We start from the raw sequence: 15,183 nt of genomic DNA on the forward strand, positions 1-15,183 counted from the left end.
TACCCCACTAAATTCGATATTCCGGACTCAATGGAATCGTCGGATTTCTGAGAAAAGATTGTTATGACAGAAATACCCTCTCGGACATCTCTTAGGCCAAAAACTCAACTTCTCGCCTAAACACCCAAGGTCTCGGGACTCTAACCAACCATCCTTCTAGACCAAACTCGACGTTCCGGATGCAACGAAACTGACAGAATTACCATCCGACGCGTGGATCTCGTAATGCTGACCAAAGTCAACTATTTCAATATAACTCCACTCAAAATCTCACCGGATCGCATCGGGGGCCATGCTAACCATTCCCGCAACACATACAAAGTATGATAACACTAAGGGGAAGAGCAAAATGGTCATTTCACACCTAAAGGTAATTTCTCATGAAATGGGAATTATAACAGGTAACAGAAAACTCATGTACGTGAAGAATGGATGATGATGTAATATTAGGTGTACAGACAACAAAACTTGTTCCAGAAATGGGGGTTAGAGAGTCATTGGCTGTTTCTGACATAATTTTCTTTTGGCACTAGGAGAGTAGCTTTATAAGCCTTTAGAGGAGTCTTGCATGTGTGTATTTGCATCAGAATCAGCTTTGCGATGATTAAGGTGTGCAGTAAAGGCAGGACCTGTTAGCACATAATTAGATGTGGCAAGAAAAGGTAAGTGAAGTTTGGTCAGGTGTTTGCAAATATGTTGAATTTCATTTGAAGATAGTTTCTCCCGAAGACGTTTCTCTGGATGTCTAGCCAAACCCCTTGATGGACCTACATGTTTTCCTCCAAAACCTTTTGTCAGTTTGCCATGTAGTTTCTAGCATGTCTCCTTTGTATGCCTTACTTTTAGTGTTATTAAAGGCGCATTTAAAGCATGCTTAAGTCCTGAAGCAAGGCGTAGGACATTTTGAGCGCTTTGTTTCTCTTAATGTGCACAGTGTTGTCGTCAAGGCTCTAAGACATACTTTTTCTTGCCAATGAGCGTCTCTAGAAGAGGCGACGCTAAAAATTGATGTTTTACTTCATCCTAATTTTCAATTGATGTTTAAAATTATTCTATTTTTTTTTTCAATTCTTTTGTCCATTTTTTTTTTGTTATTCATGATTATTATTATAAGTCTTGGATTAAATATATATATTTGCATTTTGTCTTCATTGTGCCTTTTTCAGTAAAACTCATGCTTTATTTGTGCTTTGCACTTAAAACTCCAATGGACTTTGGAGCTTTTTTATGCTTTTCGCTTTTGATAACACTGTTAGCTTTCCATGATAATCACAATGCAAGTAATTTTTAGCAGAAGTGATGTCCTTTGGTTGTTCATGAATCATGGTTAACCCAGACTTGTTAATGGGAGCCTGATACAACAAGACAGATTGTCGGCTCTCTTCGTGTTAAACGTAGGAGTATGCATCCTCAAGAGAAGGAAAAGGAACTTTACCAAGAACTTGAACCTTGATCTAATCATATTCTTGGTTCAAATTGATCATAAAATTATAGACCCTTTCCTTTTCAACCAATTGCTAAAAAAGAACTATATCATCTGTACACTAGCTTGGAAATCCGGATAATAGTCAATCTCCTTCCATAAACCACTTACAACAACATCATATCCAATGTAGTTTACAAAGTGGGTTCTGAGGAGAAGCCGCTTTTGATAGACCATGAACTTGAGAAAAATAGTCCAAAGCAGTTCAGAAAGAGAAATGTAGAAGTACAAGAAAAACATATAGTAACAGAACAGTACTACAACAAAATAATATGATAGTCGAAGTACAAGATCCAACCGGTAGTAACAGAAATTAAAGGAAAAGAAACTACAAGAGTAATATTACGACTACTAGCATGGATGGACAACAAGACAATGCACTCCCACTTACTAACCTTCTACCCTAATTCGTGCCACATCCAGATACTTGGAGAGATATGATTCAAAATGAGGATATCTGAGACGAGGTAGGAGTGATTTTGGTGGAGGACAAGATGCGGGAAGCAAGGTTGAGAAGGTTCAAGAATGTGAATAGGAGATGAGTGGATGCCTCAGTGTGGAGATGTGGGAGGTTGGCTATGGATGGTTTCAAGAGAGACAGAGGCAGACCGAAGAAGTATTGGGGAGAGGTTATTAGATATGACATGACACAGTTTCAGTTCATTTTGAGGACATGACCTTAGGTAGGAGGGTGTGGAGGACACAAATTAGGGTAGAAAGTTAGTAGGTAGGAGAGTGTGGAGGACACAAATTAGGGTAGAAAGTTAGTAGGTAGGAGAGTGTGGAGGACACAAATTAGGGTAGAAAGTTAGTAGGTAGGAGAGTGTGGAGGACACAAATTAGGGTAGAAAGTTAGTAGGTAGGAGAGTGTGGAGGACACAAATTAGGGTAGAAAGTTAGTAGGTAGGAGAGTGTGGAGGACACAAATTAGGGTAGAAAGTTAGTAGGTAGGAGAGTGTGGAGGACACAAATTAGGGTAGAAAGTTAGTAGGTAGGAGAGTGTGGAGGACACAAATTAGGGTAGAAAGTTAGTAGGTAGGAGAGTGTGGAGGACACAAATTAGGGTAGAAAGTTAGTAGGTAGGAGAGTGTGGAGGACACAAATTAGGGTAGAAAGTTAGTAGGTAGGAGAGTGTGGAGGACACAAATTAGGGTAGAAAGTTAGTAGGTAGGAGAGTGTGGAGGACACAAATTAGGGTAGAAAGTTAGTAGGTAGCAGTGTGTTGTCTTGTCTTCTGTTCATATTAGTAGTTGTAGTGGTGCTCTTGTAGTTTCTTGGCCTTTGATTTTCGTTACTACATGTTATTTCTTGTATTATCGTATTATTTTGTTGTAGTTATTGTTCTGTTGCTATCGGTTGTTTTCATTATTATCTGTTGTTTCTTGTACTTCTGTTACTCCTTTTTGGGACTGCTTTGGACAATTTTTCGTTAAGCCGGGGGTCTATCGGAAACGGCCTCTCTACCTCTGAGGTAGGGGATAAGGTCTACATGCACTCCACCCTCCCCAAAGATCACTTTGTGGGACTACACTGGGTATGTTGTTGTATACAGAGGGGGAGGGGTGGGCAAGGAAAATGTTGGAGCAATGACTGTTATCATGCTTGAATCCTTAAACTATATTAGCTGGGAATATATTAAACAAATGTTTTGGACAGTTGAAGGTTGGTTAATGAAGTAGAGAAAAGCACAAACCTAAGAATTTGTCGCTTTACATTTCAGAGTCACTTAACAGAAGTTTATATTCATCTTTTCAGGTCTATTCGATCAAATTATTCATTCCACTGAGAATGTTGATATTAATGGGCTGTTCAAGCATCTCTATCCGAAGGTATGATTTGTGACTCTTGTTTATTGGAAGAAAACTAATATTTGTGTGCTTAACTCTTCTTCATTTCTTCAGGTTATGGTAGGATTACCGCTTCTAAGAGGAATAAACCCAGCTTCATGTTTTCCACGAACTGCTATTGGCTATGAGGCCACTTGCTACAGTCACATCTGGAGTGAGGTGTCCTGCTCATCCTTGTTTGTATTTGTTTACTTAACAAGTTTGTCATTCATGGATGTGTTCCTAAAGCCTAACAGCTTTTGGTACATGTTTTCTTCTCCTCCATTTACTCCCTCTATTTCTTTTATAAGGCACTCATTTTTTTTTTGGTCTATTCCAAAAGGGATGTCACCTTTATATACTTCAAAATTCCCAACTTTGAACTTTCTATTTACCATTCATGACATGCTCTTATGACCATAGAAATATCATGACATGTTTAAGATCACAAGTTCCAAAGACATTTTTGGTATGTGCTAAAAGTATTTCTTTCTTTGTTAAATTAAACTCATGCCCGACCAAACATGGCCATATAAAATGACACGGATGGAGAGTCAAATTTGCTAAATGCATCACGAGCTTCCTCATGTCATGCTTTCTCATTAATTTTCCAGAATTTCAGCAGTTTTTGGAATATAGATGTTCTATTTGATATATGGTTTGTGGTTTTGATAAATTTATCAATTTCTCCCTAGGTCTTTGCTGCTGATATATTTGCCTCGAAGTTCCACGATGATATTTTCAACCTGCAAACAGGCTTGCAATTTAGGAATAAGGTACCAAGTACATCCCTGAGATTACTCTCCATTTACTTTACTTGGATTTCATGTTTAGATTGGCAATATTTCGGCTGCCTTGTCAGTAACTTATGGTAATCCACTTAACACATATAGATGTCTGATTCTGCAAGGATGGGCTAGTATTCCTAAAACCTGAGTGATTAGTATTGAGTGATCCGAGCAAATAACCTAACATTGATAGATCGCTTTTTCTTCTGCATGTTTAAAGACCAGAACTAGCTTTTGCAATAAGAGATGTAATTTTCCTCTTCTTTTTGTGATTATCGGAGGCACAAGTTGTCCTTCGGGGACATCTGATTTTGAAGTAACATAGCCTGATATGTCCGTTGCTGCAAAGTTGCAAAACCTAGATTACCATTGACATGTACCTCAGATGTTTCTCAAAATTTCCAAATTTCACATCTAACCAACTGAAACCCCCCTAAGCCACTAGGACTGCTGTCTCATCCACATTCAGCTATGTTTCTGTCAATTTGACGCCACCTCCAAGGGCCAGTAAAGGTGAAACTTAAAATTTCACTGAACACTAGAGAACCTTGTCTACATGCAATTCCCCCATTCTCTAATTACGATTGCAGCAGTATAAGCCCTTGCTCCTTGAAATATTAGGGCCTTTCTGGCTATGAGTATTGAGTTTCACTTATTATTAAAGGTCTTTTCGTTTCAAGACGAGACTCAAGTTGAGGAAGTCTTTGTGTTCCTTTGTAAAGTGAGTGCAGTTTCTAAAAACTGTCAGGGAGATCTCATCCTAAGCTCCTTGCTGAATTGCTCATGCATTTTCTGAAGTAATGACATGAGAAAACTGTCCTTTTTGGCACTTAAAAAAATAATTTCACTTTGTGATAGGTATTGGCTCCAGGAAGAGGAAAAGACTCCCTTGAAATGTTGTCAGATTTTCTTGGGAGGGAACCATCAACACAAGCTTTTCTTGACAACAGAGCTGATATAAACTAGAGCTATGTTTCACTTTTAATAGCAGGGTGATTTTTTCTGCCCCATCCTGTAAAGTTGTAGAAGCTGGCAAGAAATATACTATTTCTCATTATGATAATACTCTAGGAGAAGAAACAAAAAATACCAGAAATGTAACGTGGTTGAGCTGTTGCTAATGTAATGTTATTCTCCCTTTTGGAGTTTCATATATATTTTTTGCATCAAATAACAATTTGCAATTGTGAAGTTATAATACGGTATCATATCCCTGTAACTGTTATTTTGTAACAGAATAACAAAAGAAAGTAGAAATATTGTAAGAGCCGTGAGATGAAGGTGTTACAAAGGTCAAATTTATTTCACGGGGTATTTTTTGGACATCGCTATCTAACTTATATCCAGTTTTTTCTCTTTTGAACTTGTTTGCATGACTACTCCTGTCATCTGTTCTGCCAAATAACAAATGGGTATTAAATAATTGAAGATGCACATTCTTTTTCATTCTTCCCTGCTTTTCTCTTTCACTCTCATTTCACACATACATACTGAAATTTATTGAAAATATTTTAGGCCTTTTATTAAGGTTGGCTTTATGCCACCATATTGTTAAGCTTCCCATGGCTACAATCAACATTGAACAGCAAATAATTTAACCAGAGAGTAGGTATAACTTGTTGATGGTTGGAACAAGCTTCAGAGCCACTCTTTTTCTAGTAGCCAATCCAAATATCTCTGACAAGTCGACATCTTGAGCTTCTACTCCAGTAGGTAGTTTCCAATCAAAGTGATACAACAAACGAGCCAATGATAACTCAATTGTAGCTAATCCAAGAGCGTAACCTGGACAACCTCTTCTCCCTCCTCCAAACGGTAGAAACCTAAAATCTTGTCCCCTAAAATCGATATCCTTTTCCATAAACCTTTCGGGATTGTAGTCAAGAGGATTGTTCCAGTACTCTGGATCTCTTCCAATGGCATAGGTGTTGATCAAGACTCTAGTTTTTGCAGGTATTTCATAGTCATCGAGAGTACATTTTTCGATGGATTCACGAGGTACGAGAAGAGGGACAGGGGGATGCAGTCGCATAGTCTCCTTTATTACTGCTTTCATATAGTGTAGATGTTGAAGATCAAATTCTTCTACCTTTCCTTTATTAGCTGCAATTTTTCTTACTTCATCTTGTGCCTTTTTCATAACACTTGGATGCCTAGCCAACTCTGTCATTGTCCATTCTAATGTGGCTGCTGATGTATCTGTTCCAGCCACAAACATATCCTGTAGTGTAATGTATAATTGTGTCAGGGTGGAGCTAGAAGTTCGATTACTGATTCGACCGAACCAGTAATTTTTGCATTTGTATAAATAAATGTTTATTAAATATGTACAAATATTAAGTTTACAATTCAATTATTGACACTTGAAATAAAATTCTGACTTCGCCTCTAGGCTCAACCATAGAAGTAAGGGTGGCATGATATGGTATATACCAAAATACCATACCATATTGAAATTTTAGTATTAAAATACTAACAAATATGCAACCTAGTATGAGTATAAACTAAATGTTTAGAAGTTAAAACTTTGACTTCTCTATTTTGATTGAAATGCATTTAAATTGTGATTGATTAACAAAAGAGTTGTGTGCAGTGGCGGACCCAGGATTTTCGTTCAGGGGGTTCGAAAAATAAAAGTATAAATGTGTATATATAAGCCAACAAAACAAAATTTTAAGAAAGTAGTAGTATTTAGTTTTAGTGGCGGACCCTTGAATTTTTTTGGTTTAAAACCACACTTTTAGCATGTTTTATAAAATAAAAAACACCAAAAACGGAACTGAAACCTTAAATAAAAAAAAAAACTGAAACTGAAAAAGAAAAAAATAAAAACGCTAATGAAGGGATTCGAACCCTTGACGTAAGGCTTAATTTTCAAGGAACTTGCCACTGGACTATCTCTTTCTCCTTGTCATTGAGGGGGTTCAAAATATATATATCCACAAAAATACAGAAAATTACCTTATATATACAGTGTAATTTTTTGCCGAGGGGGTTCGGGTGAACCCCCTAGAACCCACGTGGGTCCGCCCCTGGTTGTGTGTACTAGATTTGCATATATGTTTCAACATGTGTAATGTGTTAGTATGATACAATTAAGATCTTTTTCTAATTGTCGAAGTCATAATAATCCATTAGTCGAAGTTGAACAAATTATGATTGCCCATTTATCATTACTGAAACCGAACTCCAATATACCGAATTGGGATGATAATGATATACTTAATGTTTAAAAATGAAACTTTCGTTTCAAAACAAGAAAATTGAATTTGAATAAATACCAGAATAAGAGCTTTGAGGTTGTCATCGGTGATGGGCACTTGTAGATCATCTCTTTTCTGAACCCTCAGCAATACATCAACAAAGTCTTCTGAACCATCGCCGTTTTGATCATCATCTCTCTTTTTCATCAAATGCTCGTCTATAATCTCATCACAAACTTCTCTCAAATCCTTCAAATTATTCATCAATCTCTTCTTCATCCCACTCAACCAATTAACCCATTCCCAATCTGGAAAAAAATCCCCTAAACAAAACCCCGCTAACAACGCCTGTGTCTCCGTCAATACACTCACTAAATCCTTATCTTTCAATCTATCATCAATAAATCTCTTCCCAAACGCCACTCTACACAAAATATCATTCGCAAGAGCAAAGAAAACCTGACTCAGATCTAGTTCAGACGATAACTCGGAATCAAAATGAGACGAAATCAATTGTATCATACGGTTAATTTCCTCATTTCGTATGAATTGAAACGAGTTAACTCGTTTTGAACTGAGTAATTCCGTTACGCAGATTTTTCTAGCTTGGCGCCAGTAAGGACCGTAAGGTGAAAAAGTGATATCAGAGCAACCGAAGGAGAGGTACTGAGCTGCAATGATTTGTGGGCGGCTGCAGAAGATATGGTCATTTGTTTTGAGGATGAGTTCAGCTAGTCGAGGAGAAGAGATGATTAGAGTTGGGATTTGGCCGAGTTGAAGGTGGATTATTGGGCCGAGTTTTTGAGAGAGATGGAAGAAGGTATGGTGGGGCATGTCGGTGAGGAGATGGAGGTGACCGATTATAGGGAGAGATGGTGGAGATGGAGGCCAACGCCATCGTCGTCGGCCTCTGATTTTGTAAAAGAGAATTGTGCAAGATGTAAGTGATAGTAGAAGAAGTAGTTGCAGAATTGATGCTTCCATTTCTTCTGCTTTTTTTTGTTCGAGAAATTTATGAACAAAATTTTGAGGGTATTGTATGTGTTTAATGTAATACTTTTGGAGTTTTTGAACATAAATTATATACTCCCTAGTCCCTAGTAGTTGGGCAGAAGGCGGATGGATAGTCTACTACTGCTCCAACACAAGCAGCTCTCTATATCAACAGAACAGTATTTTAGAAAATTTAGTCGATATTAAAATTTGAAGTAGGTGGATTTAAATGTTGATAGTTTTTCGAAAATTTCAACAAAATTCATAACCTTTGCCACAACTTTTGTCTTTGGATGTTCACTCTATGGTGAATATTTTATGGATAAGCATTTATAATCTGTTCAGTGCATTACGGGAAATCAAGTGTAAAATAAATATTACTACTTAATATTTATAAATTTTAGGTGGTATCAATTAAATGATTTTAAAATTATTATTCTAAAATAAAAATTATTTGACATTAAAATTTGAAGGCGGTGGATTTAAATGTTGATTGTTTCTCGAAAATTTCAACAAAACTCATAATCTTTGCCACAGTGTTCGTCTTTGGATGCTCACTCTATGGTCAATATTTTATGGGTGAGCACTTATAATCTGTTTAGTGTAATACCTAGTAAATTATTACATGAAATTATTTTATTAAGCGTAAATAAATACTTGATAAATATTACTAATATTTATAAATTTTAGATGGTATTGATTAAATGATTTTAAAATAATTACTCTGAAATAAAAATTATTTGACATGATTTCCTTCACTTATTTCTGTACTTTCAAAATAAGTCTTTCTTTACCATCTGTAAAAGCAATTCTAGACTTGCAGAGATTCACATTTTGTCCCTATTTACCAAGCAAATTAACACTACAACAAATGACCTTAATTTAAATGTTGTAATTTGTTAGGTATATATTTAATAAATTTTAATGATAAATATGTAAATTTTCTTGTCCCCTTTCATTTCATTTTAGTTATTTTTATATTAAAAATAAATATTTTATTCACTTATTTATTTTAATAATTTCAGTTAAATTTTTTTTGCATACTATTCATAATATCAAATAATTATATAAATTAATAATAATTAAAATTTTAAAATATTAGTATTAACAAAATTAATTTAATAAAATACATAAATAATCAAATTTTTGTTAAAAAAAAAAATCAAATACTCCACAAATAATATAAAACAAAGACTGTATTTGGTTGATTAAACTCAAAGCTGATGCTCTTCCTCAATCCCTAGTCAAAATTTTGAGTTTAAGCGGTCGTTTGGTAGAGTTATATAAAAATAATATCCAATAGAGTGTATTAGTAATGCAAACATTAGTAATGCATGTATTAGTTATACTTGTATGAGTTATGAATAGATTATTTCTTATGCATTATTTGATTTCGTGTATTAAAAATAATATGCATTATATAAAAATATTTATTTACAAAAGTATCATTCACAATTATGGTGGAAAAGATGTAAAAGTACTTTTGAGGGGTAATTGAGTTTTAACCATATTAATGCATGTATTAAATCATTTGCGTTACTAATAATATGAATTTCTAGATATTAGTAATACACTCTTCAATATACAATAGAATGTATAACTAATGCAAACATTAGTTATACATACCATGAAAATATATACCAAACAATGGATAACTAATGCATTATTTTTGCTAATATACTATACCAAACGAGAGTATAGTTACCTTTTCAAATTGTATACTCAGTTGATGTGACTTTTGTCCTTTTTAGAAAAAAAGCTAAACATTATCGGATGAAATTCTTCTGCTTGATAAGCCAGAGTGTTTGAAAAGTCATTTCTCTCTCCAAATTGACCTTAAATGCCACATTTAATTTATTTTATTTTTTTTGAAGTTTTTATACTTAAATTGTTAAATTATTAAAAATGTGAGTTTCATATCTAAACTATCATTTATTAGTTTGACAAACTCACATCTCTCTTTTATTACACTCATATCATGATGTGTGTAATGCACTGTCTCTTTTATTTAATAATAAATTATCACATCACACACCCCACTAGGACAAAATATTTCACTTTGATTAAAATTAAATAAATTATTAGTATTAGTTATTGTTAAAAATTAAAGTATTACTATTCCCTAAAAAAAAGTTTTTTAAAAAATGTAAAATATTTTTCTCACCCCACTCCAGCCTTCATCTCATCGTAATCCCACATCCCAAATTTTTAGTTTTTTTTAAAGAAAAATATCTTTTATAAAAGTTTTCAAATTTTTTTTGTACTTCATCTCCCCTCCTCCAATTCCTTCAAATAATAATTTAGATATTATTTTAATTTTTGTAAGAAAAATAATTTTACTCCACCACCCCACATAACCCTCCGCTTTAATTTTTTTTTCTAATTGTATATATATATATTGTTTTTAATTTTTTTAATTTTATTTTTTTTATAAAAAAAAAAATTATTCTTGCCGCAAAACTTTTTTTAAAAAATAAATTTTTATTTCTGTTATATTCAGTACGCAAGTAGAAAAAATATTTTCTTACAAATATATGTACACATCTAACACAAAATGAGAAACATGTAAAAAAAAATAAAAAAAATTGAAGCGGTGAGATAGACGGGGTGTGTAGAATTTTATTTTTTATTTTATAAGAAAAACAATCAATTCTTTTAGCAAAGGGGGTGAGGTCTGAATTTTTAAAATATTTTATAAAATAATTTTAAAAAATAAAAGGACGGAGGATTGTTGGGGGAGGGTGAAGGAGTTGGTGGAGTGGGTGAGAAAATTATTTTAATTTTTTTTTTTAAAATTAATTATTTCAAAAATAATAATTTTTTTATAATAATACTTCAATCTTTAGTTTTGAACTAATATTAATAATTTATATAATTTTTGTCAAGATGGAATTTTTATCCATGTGAAATGCCATGAGGCAAAGATTTTGCAAATAAAAAAGAGAGTATATTACACACCACTGAATTGTGTTTCTTAAACTAATAAGTGATAGTATATATATGAAACTCAATTCTCAATAATTTAGGTATGATATTAAAAAAAATTGTTTTGTCTGTTTTTGACACTTATCCCTTTTTAAAACCAAAAAATACATATAAATTCCTCTGAAGTATGATCATTTTATCAAAGACATACTGAAACTTTGTGGATAACCCTTTGAATCATTTAAATAATTCAGTTAACCCCATTTTTCAAAATTGTTGGTGTTATAGTCTTTAAAATATTTTGCAATATCAGCTTGTATGAAAAAATGTTACTTCCTCCGTTTAAAAAAGAATGATCTCATTTTCTTTTTAGTATGTTTTTAAAAAAAATGATTTCTTTCTTTTTTTTGTAACATTTTAGTTTAGCTTTCCATGTGACATGTTTAAAGCCACAACATTTAAGGACAATTTTATATATTTGACATAAGTTTAATTTAGGACCATAAAATTCAAAAATCTTCTTTATTTTCTTAAAGTCTGTGTCGAATCAAACTAGACCACTCTTTTAAAAATGAAGTGAATATTTCTATTTTGTCAGGTGTGGACTCTATCAACAATTTCAAAGAAAATCCACTCTTTTCAATTCGACTACAAATTATGTCCTGCCTTGTATTCCATATGCATTGAATGTGGTGGGACCATTGAACTTTCCAGTTTGACAAAGTGTGAAAAGTAAATAATTTATCATTTGAATCATGTGAAAAGCAAAAAAAATACATAATTATACCGTTGAACTTAATTATTTTCTGATGTAGATCAATTTTAAAATTTACTAATCTGCTATCCAACCTATAATAAATATGTTGGTTCAGTAATGGATTAGCAATTATTGAACGGTTATCAGGCAGTGTAACGGTTAATTTATAATCTCTACGTTACCTTTTTTTTATTTTATGAACGTACCTTATAAAAAGGATGGCTTTGAGTAACAACATCAAATGGATAAATTGATCCAAATGTTCAATTGGTTGTCCCATTTTCATTGTCCTGTGGAAGCATCTTTGCCGATGACTCGATAAATTGCTGCATACTTTTCATTTACATATCCTCAATGTTTTTCTGAGTTTGCTGACTTGCTCTCCATTCTTTAAAGCAAAAATAATAATTATTAGAAAGTAAATAGATTTTTATGGCATTCCGCTTTAGCTTTTAGGAGTTAGGACTAACAAAGAAAAAATATATAATTACTTTTATATACTATGGTAAAATATTAAATAAGCCTAATATACATAGACTTAAAATGTAAGTATGTTAACTCTTAACGGGTTAACATTTTACCCAATAAAGAAATTGAAAAATCCACCCTCGCACCAATAAGCCGTTAATTACAAAACTTAATCCGCTCCCCAACCGTTTATTCAATAACTCAATACCAATTAGCCAATTTGTCATTGACTTATCGGTTAGGGTTCAATTTTGAATACATCTAGCCCAACGTGTATGATTTTGAAAGAATAATTATAACTTCTTTTTTTTGTAATTTGATTATCATGAACAAATATTATAAAATAATGAAATAAGCTACAATAGTATTGTCGAATTATTTTTATAAATACATATAAAAATTCCAGAAGTATAAATGATATGATAAATACATAATTAAAATTTATCGTATGCTCAATTGACACAACTTCACTATAAAGAGGTGCAAAATCAAAGATTTAAATTTTTTCATAAAAGTAGTCTGCAGCAATTATTTTACATTTGGTTTGTCATTTCATTTGCAACAATTTAAAAACATATTAAAACATCATCAATTATCTCACAAGATAAGAATTGCACACATTAACAACCAAAGCGCTATATTACATCAAATGACATCACAATTTGTATTCTAAATTTTCTTTTAATTGAAGTTGTCAAAACACTATTTTAAAGCGTCACATTATTTTTTAATTTAGAATTGTCAATAGCGCCAAATCACCATAGATTTGAAATTACAATATCAAAAACTCACAAAATTTGGTTGAGCATTTTTTAAGCATGAGCCTAACATCTCTTTTCAATTGTTACATGCAAGTAAAAATAGTGCACCAAAAGAACTGTACCTTTAAATCATAATTCTTCCATCTCTTTTCATTTCTATGTATGTTCATAGTTATAGAACAATTAATGGTAAGCGACTTTATTGGAACACCTGTGTGGTTTGACCCTTGTCCAAAATAGAAGTTTATCATGAAGGCCTCGTAAAAAATTCAACATAACATGAATAAGAGTTAATCAAGGACCAAAAAGTGATTTAGCATCAATTTTGATGTCAAAGGTACTGGTTATTCTAAAATTTATCTTCCCGCCCTCAAACCTTTCAAAAATATTGCCACCCTTGTGTTGTATCCTCATGCAGCCTCAAAACTACATGCATGATCTTATTCACCATTGCAAAATGACTCCTCTTGACTGAGTAATGCTGGAAGAACTGTTCCACTACCTAAAAAAATGAAGAAAAATATAAGTAAGTCAATTCATGAATGATCAAATCTCTCACGAAGTAACTAATATAGTAGGTTATCTCTTCTTTTGATGAAGTAAAGAAGAATAGGTCTATCTCTAAACTTAAATTAGACACAACTTAATAGTTAAAAGGTTAATAGGTCAAATAGTAAGCAAGCCACTATTAAAATAAAAAAATTGAGGTCCCTGCACTTATAAAATCTCAATTGCTTCTTTAGACTTATATTTGTAACAGAATGCAATGGATCAATAAATTGGACATTACAGATTCCACAAAAAAGGTCCTTGAAACATAATTCCGTCTCAACATCTACGTAGAAAGACAAACAAACATCACTCTGAAGAACAGAAGTAGGAACATCTCATCTTCAGTAGCAGTAGCTACTGGTTAATTCACACCAAGTACAATTCAAAACAAAGAAAAAATTACCTGCTAATTTAAGGGAGAAGCTACAGTCAAGTAGGCATGTTACAACAAAGTTTAAAAAGATATTTTTATAAATCCGAAAAAGTTTAATAAGTAATAGCACGCTAAGTTTCGGTAGGAGATATCTTTCCAAATTTAAATAAATTTTAGGAGCTTTTACATTCTATAAAGGAGAGCTTATCTTTGTGACTGGAAGTTCTGCTACCATCTTTAGCCATCAGTTTCTTTCACAAGTTTAACTTTCAAGGGTTTACATTACCTCTCTACCAAGAATCAACAAACAAAGAATTTTCATGTCAAAGCTTAAAGTAGAAACATTTTTTCTAATGTTACATACAAAATGATTCATATAAGAGTTTTAAAGCTTTCTTATTTGAAGTCTAACGTTTAATCAGATTGTCTCAGTAAAAATCTGGTCCTCTTCTTCAGAGGAAGCACTCTAAACTTAGGCTAGTAATCAATCTCTAGCACGAGCCTGACCACTTAAAGTGAAGAATATTAATCAGCTAAGGATAGTCCGTGTATATATAGTCTCGCAATCTTAATAGATATCCAACAGAAAACATGAGAAAACGTAATACGACAACGGTGTAAGCGAAAGCAGATAAAACCACATGATATTATTTTATAAGCCTGTTAAATTAGATAAAAATAAGTATCAGATAAAGATCTCCACCAGAAAAGAACAAAAAAAAAATGCCACAAACTACATGAAAAGAGTTTACTTTTGCTACATATTCGGCTACACTGATTCCCTTTGAATATGGCGGTAGTTTACTATTTTCAGTTGCAAGAGGCACACTAAGGAGATCAAATTGGATATGTGATTAATGAGATGGTGCTATACAAGTTCATATTCTTGGAAGAGGATACGCTACAAAGCAAACAGTTTCGTCATAAAATATAAGTTTTTGTAGCTGCTCCATGTACTACATATATATAATCTCAATATGAAAAATATTCAACCGATAATAAGCATGAGAAATGTTTTTTTTTGAAGAGGCTAAGGCATGGAACTATCACAGAT

At 32.9% G+C, this 15,183-nt stretch overlaps 2 protein-coding genes and 1 long non-coding RNA gene across 3 annotated transcripts in view; 1 reads left to right on the forward strand and 2 right to left on the reverse strand.

The window, feature by feature from the left end:
- The window catches only part of LOC102581011 (probable thimet oligopeptidase), a 28,836-nt gene extending 23,437 nt beyond the window's left edge, over positions 1–5,399 (forward strand). The window contains exons 17-20 of the mRNA XM_006359736.2: positions 3,239–3,312; positions 3,385–3,489; positions 4,005–4,085; positions 4,956–5,399. Coding sequence (XP_006359798.1) covers positions 3,239–3,312; positions 3,385–3,489; positions 4,005–4,085; positions 4,956–5,063 — 368 coding nt within the window. The 3' untranslated portion in view covers positions 5,064–5,399. The remainder of the gene's footprint in view (positions 1–3,238; positions 3,313–3,384; positions 3,490–4,004; positions 4,086–4,955) is intronic.
- Positions 5,400–5,510: 111 nt separating this feature from the next.
- On the reverse strand, positions 5,511–8,443 carry LOC102581353 (cytochrome P450 71A1-like). The gene is made up of 2 exons (XM_006359737.2): positions 7,379–8,443; positions 5,511–6,318 (listed from the first exon to the last, which is right to left on the reverse strand). The coding sequence occupies exons 1-2, from the start codon at positions 8,282–8,284 to the stop codon at positions 5,692–5,694; spliced, it is 1,533 nt and encodes a 510-aa protein (XP_006359799.1). The 5' UTR covers positions 8,285–8,443; the 3' UTR covers positions 5,511–5,691.
- A 4,880-nt stretch (positions 8,444–13,323) lies between these two features.
- LOC102581684 (uncharacterized) overlaps positions 13,324–15,183 on the reverse strand; it is a 3,281-nt gene continuing 1,421 nt past the window's right edge. The window contains exon 3 of the long non-coding RNA XR_368297.2: positions 13,324–13,706. This is a non-coding gene — a long non-coding RNA (uncharacterized lncRNA). The remainder of the gene's footprint in view (positions 13,707–15,183) is intronic.

The sequence above is a fragment of the Solanum tuberosum genome, unplaced genomic scaffold (assembly GCF_000226075.1).
Source record: "Solanum tuberosum cultivar DM 1-3 516 R44 unplaced genomic scaffold, SolTub_3.0 scf00307, whole genome shotgun sequence".
Classification (NCBI taxonomy): domain Eukaryota; kingdom Viridiplantae; phylum Streptophyta; class Magnoliopsida; order Solanales; family Solanaceae; genus Solanum; species Solanum tuberosum.